Source organism: Pundamilia nyererei, unplaced genomic scaffold (assembly GCF_000239375.1).
Source record: "Pundamilia nyererei isolate P.nyererei 1_Seehausen unplaced genomic scaffold, PunNye1.0 scaffold00078, whole genome shotgun sequence".
NCBI classification, from domain to species: domain Eukaryota; kingdom Metazoa; phylum Chordata; class Actinopteri; order Cichliformes; family Cichlidae; genus Pundamilia; species Pundamilia nyererei.
In genome coordinates this window covers 2,859,516-2,865,005 of record NW_005187479.1, presented here as the reverse complement: position 1 = coordinate 2,865,005, position 5,490 = coordinate 2,859,516, and the positions used below count along the sequence as shown (strand labels likewise).

Genomic DNA, 5,490 nt, shown 5'->3' with positions numbered 1-5,490 from the left:
ATATACTATTATATATTGTACATATATTTATTAGTCTCAGATTTAGCCATTCTTATATTTTGCTTGTTTTACGTTATTGTATTTTGCACAACTCTGTTGCTTGTGAAGCTCGCACACAAGAATTTCACTCACATGTACTGTACCAGTGTACCTGCACATGTGATGTGACAATAAAAGTGATTTGATTTGATTTGATTACAAGACGAACTGCTAACTCTTGAGCCACGATCGCCCCCACAATTTCCCACAATGAGGATTGTTGGAAATGCCTTCCATTTCCCATTTATGTTGTCAGAGTAACTATGATTATTAGGCATTCTGAGACTTGATCAATGTCTATGAAAAACAGTCATTGGACTTGATAGGCTTAATTTCACAGCTTACACACAATAGAGCGTAATCAGTATAAAACTTTGAGTATTTGCTGTGAAACAAAGCAGAGTTGGGGCTTTTGTATGAAGTTAATCAATAGCTGAAATCATAAGGTGCCCTGTTTGCCGCTGAAATCCTATTTGCAGTATAACTATGTGCTCCAAGTGTGTTTAATTGGTTATGTAGCCCTCATTCTGATCTGTTTGTGTACGGTTTACATCCAACATTAGAAGCCTCATTCCCCCTCACACCTCCCCTTCCTCTTACCTCCTCCCTCCGGACATCCATCCCAGCATTACCTCCTCTCCAATTCCTCTCCCATCCAATCACAAAAGCCCAACCAGTCACATGACTGACAGAGGAGCAGGAAGATGGAGCACAATATGAGCCATACACCACCCAGACAGAGACGGTAGCAGCACAGCCATTGCAGGCATGCACACAGACACACGTATGCGCACACGCATTCAGGAAGCAGGTTTGCCAGAGTCGAAGAAACAGAGCGTCACCTTTTTTTCTTTTAGGGAGTAGAGTGAAAACATTCACACACGCACACAGGAGAAGAGACAAGGACAGGCTGCATCTGTGATTGGATTTACTGGTGGTGTTTTGATCCTTGAGGAAGAGTTTGTCTGTATGTTTTAAGACTTTGAGGTAAGGAAAGCTTATTTACCTTTTGGGTGTGTTTGGATTAATAAGTAACATTAACGTTAGCTGGAATGTGACTGTTCAGGTTTGGCAAACCCTGGGGCATTTTGAACCTGTAACTATCTTTGTTGTTGGACAGGCTATTTCCCTGTATGCTGTGACCACAATCCTAATACTGTATGTTCTTGTGGAAGCTTGCAGCACAATGCAGTTATTTTCCACTGTCCCAACGGTTGCTCATGTTTGTTAGGAAATTGCTGGCATTGATTTTGCATGATGTAGGACTCTGCAGTCTCACTCCACAGACTTCCACTGTCTGAATTGTAAAATGGCTGTAGGCTGTTCCTTTTTAGCTACCAACCTCCTAAATCTCTCCCTCCCGCCCCTCACTCTCACTTCTTCCTCGTTCCTTCTTTGACAGTTCACAAGCTGATGTATGACTTTCTTCTTTTTCGTTTTCCATGTTCTGTTCCCTTTTTTCTGATTAAGTGATAGCAGGTCTGAGGTCTGGGCCTTTTTATTGCCGATTGCAAAATCACACAGCTTGAAAACACTAACTCGGCACAGCATGAAGTTTAAGATGATTATTTTCTCGAGTTAATTTTTGGGTTAGTGTAAGCATTTGCTGCACAGACCATATGTGTTTGGATAGTTGTATGTTGTTTTTGTTCTGTACATGTACAAGTTCTGTGACTGAATTTCACTGTTGGGTAAATGTAATCCTTAACCCTTAAAAACCACTCAAATTAGTTATCTTGGGGGGAATTATGTAGTCGGTAATGGTGTGAAATCTTCAGTCTTAGTCACCAGCAGAATCTGTCTTTCTTGATGTGGGATTTTTGCTTGTATCTGGTTCTCAGTAAGTGAAATGGAGCAGTTAATTGAGAGTGAGGCAGATATTATGCATCATCACGTGGATAATAAAATGCTGTATAATGTGGATTTTTTTGTTTGTTTGTTTGTTTGTTTTTCTGTTTTTTCCATGTGAATCCGAGCACACACAAATCTGCTGTATACCTAATTCCTCATCCTGTTGCTGCTGACGGCAATAAAAAAGTCAGCGCAGGTGTGCCATAGGACTGAGTGCTGCTGATTTACATGTTTGTAAATGATCTTGTTGGCAAAACCCCAGTGAGTCTAAAAACTCATCGTTTTACATTGTGTGCTGACAAATACTTAGTAGGCGATTGTCCAATTACTTTTGGGCCCTTAAAATTTGTGCACGCTGTTAAAATGCACGTGTTTCATTTGCAGTGGTGCTTTACTGTAATATCCATTGTTGTTTTAAAATGAATGTGCTGAAGCACAGAGCCTACAAGTAGTTGAGTATTGTCTGTATATACAATACTTGCATGTTTATATATTAACTTGTTTGTGCATCTTTATTGTAGCCACGTAAATTCAAACCTAATGTTTAAGGGGTGGGATATGTGGACGTGAGGATTTGTAATCTGGATGTCCTGTCAACCCTTGAGGTCAACAAAGTTATTAACATCCATAGTCTCTAAAGTAGCAGACGTACTCATCATAACTGTGAGGAGGATACAAGAGGACATCAGTTCAAAGCCATTTAGAGCTGTAATGTTCTTGGTAGGTAATTTCTTGTTCTTTAGAGACTTCTCCACTAGCAAGGCAGTCATCAAAACTTTGGCTCAAGTGACTTTTGCATCGTCACTTGATCTTATGCATCATAATGCACAAGTGAAAGATCAAGCCAGTGAGAAGCTATCAGATTTCTCCTCTGCAAGGGCTATTCAAGAGCCGGCATACAGCAGCGATAAAATGGCTGCTTATCATTATTATTAATGTAGTTGTAACCTGTTTGCTTATCTGTTCACTAGGTTGAATGACACAGTGCTGCTGGGAAATCACCACATGGAGCATGACGGCTTTTCAGATAAATCGGAGCGCGAAGCTCATGACGACTGGGACGGTGCAGCCAATGAGAACGGTGGAAGACTGACGGAGGAGAGCGATGTGGACCAATCAGATGAGCTGTCCCCCGGGCCACAGGCCACAGCCTATGTAGAGCAGAGCACAGAGGAGATGGCTGAGGTGAGGCTGATTGTTATGTTTGCCTTGCAGTTCTGTTCGCCATCCTGATTACTTTTCTAATCTTACTTGCGCACAACTACCTGCCCTCTGTGCATGTTCCTTTAGGCTGGCGAGGCATCCCAGGTGGAGACTGTATCAGAGGAGAACAAGGGCCTGATCTGGAGCTTGCTGAAGCAGCTGCGGCCAGGCATGGACCTGTCTAAGGTGGTGCTTCCAACCTTTATCCTGGAGCCGCGCTCCTTCCTGGACAAGCTGTCTGACTACTACTATCATGCAGATCTGCTCTCACAGTCAGTAAATCTTAGTGATTTCACTTAAGAACACACAGGATGTATCACAAAGAATCACCTGATTTCAAAGTGCTTTTATACTGCAGCTGTTCAACTATAATGATCAAAACACATACTGTTAGAACAAGCATGAGTTTCATGCAGGTAGGTAGCATAACAGCCGCAGTGGCTGCAGGTAACATAACAGCTGCAGTGGCCGCAGTCATTCCAGACATGCATGCAAGAGTATGGGCCGAGTTTCACTATAGTACAGACACGTGCCTTGAATCTAGAGGAAGACACATTGAATACCAAGTTTTGTGGTGCTTTATTATAATACTCATTGTACACATAATGCAAAGTGGTGTGTTTGCTTTATATTTAGCCATGTATTTTAAAATTTACTGCACTCTTCTGTTTCCATTACTTACAAAAAATATAGTCTTTTGAAATCAGGTGATTCTTTTTTTCCGCATTTATAGATTGTATGCATGTCTTTTTTATTTTTTTTATTTTTGTTTCTTCACTACAGAGCCTCACTGGAAGAGAGTGCATATGGTCGGATCAAGCAGGTGCTGAGGTGGTACTTATCAGGTTTTTACAAGAAGCCCAAGGTAAGCTACGTTCACTCCAGTCAAGCTTATATAGTTCTGTTATCACATTAGCTGTACTGTATGACAAGCCTAATTACAAGATGCACATCCATTCAGTGCCTGTTAGAGACTACAGTGACATCTGTTTTTAGAAGTAATGTGAAAGCTTTTCAGTGCATCACTACTATTAAATAAAATGCAGTATGTTGTGTACTACAAGCCGGTGATCTTTTAAATAACATTTCACCATGAATCAGAGCAGAATCACTAAAAACGTAAAGCTTCAACTATTTAGTGTTTCCTAAATTTTTAAAGTCTGAATGGACACTCATCAGTCAGTTATAGATTTGCACAACCCATCAACCTCTATCATGTGGCTTTACCAGTACCACTGGAAGATTTTCTAAGTGTTAGCAGTTTTTAGTTTTGTGGGCGCACCATCATCTAACATGACATTCAGTAACGCTTTATTTCTTGGCTGCTTGACAAATGTCTCTGTTCAGGGTCCATTTGTGCTGTAAAAATGTCAGGACGCACTTCCCACTGGTTAGAAATTTATTTCCTCTGTGGCAGCAGAGCTTCTGGGAATCTGAGCCAGCAGATAATGTGTGTCGATTAATCTGGCATTGCTCAGCACATTTTCAGCTGACTACTTTTGTGAAACTGTAGACTGATAAATTCTTGAGAAGCTCTCATCATAAGGCTACCAAACAAAAACTTTGCTCTGCTGCTGGAGTAATTGCATAACATCTATAGAACTGTCTGTTGTAGCTCTCTGGATAAGTGGTGCTGCACTCTATAATATTGCTTATTACGTGAAACAGGACAGAATCAAGTTATTACTTAAGAATTGTGCTCAACAGTAGCATAACAAAAAATTAAAGTAGCTTGATGTTTAATCTGGGAAATAAATCTTCTTTGTTTTGGATGATGCTTAAAGTGACACTAACATTTCTCTGTGTATCTGCATTTACAGGGTCTGAAAAAACCTTACAATCCAATCCTGGGGGAGACATTTCGCTGCTGCTGGCTCCATCCAGAGACCAACAGCTGCACTTTCTACATAGCTGAACAGGTTAAATCAGACTCGTACACACTGAGCAAACACCTATGCAGCAAGTGTAAAATTAATAAGTGCCAGAGGCAATGTTCCCTCTAATTTTTCATGTGTCTGAGCGAACAAACTCCCTGAGCGGTCCCTTGGACCACTGTGAGCGACAGCAGACGTGTGCACTGTGGTCACGCCAGCATCGAATCCATCCAAGTTACATGGTTTATTAAAATAATCACATTACAGCATTTACATTTATGCTAGACTACTTTTAATTAACTGCTTTAGCCCACTTGCAATGAAAATTTTAAAAAATCTTGTTCATGACCTGTGTAATATGTTAACACTATTGGAAGTAAAAATAACTTGAACTCCAATTTTGAAAACACAAATTTCTTTTTTTAATTTTTTTTTAAATAAAGCTCTGACTTGTATTATGAGTCTGAGGTCTGGGAGAGAGTCCTGTAACTCTGTCTGCAAAATACAGTATATAATGACCAAT

The 5,490-nt window shown here is 40.4% G+C and overlaps 1 protein-coding gene across 3 annotated transcripts in view; it reads left to right on the top strand.

The window, feature by feature from the left end:
* osbpl5 (oxysterol binding protein-like 5) overlaps positions 1 to 5,490 on the top strand; it is a 46,399-nt gene that overhangs the window by 30,179 nt on the left and 10,730 nt on the right. For all 3 annotated transcript variants that reach the window (XM_005737715.1, XM_005737716.1, XM_005737717.1), the window contains 4 exons: positions 2,862 to 3,075; positions 3,181 to 3,365; positions 3,877 to 3,958; positions 4,914 to 5,012. In XM_005737715.1, the coding sequence (XP_005737772.1) occupies positions 2,862 to 3,075; positions 3,181 to 3,365; positions 3,877 to 3,958; positions 4,914 to 5,012 (580 nt within the window). The remainder of the gene's footprint in view (positions 1 to 2,861; positions 3,076 to 3,180; positions 3,366 to 3,876; positions 3,959 to 4,913; positions 5,013 to 5,490) is intronic.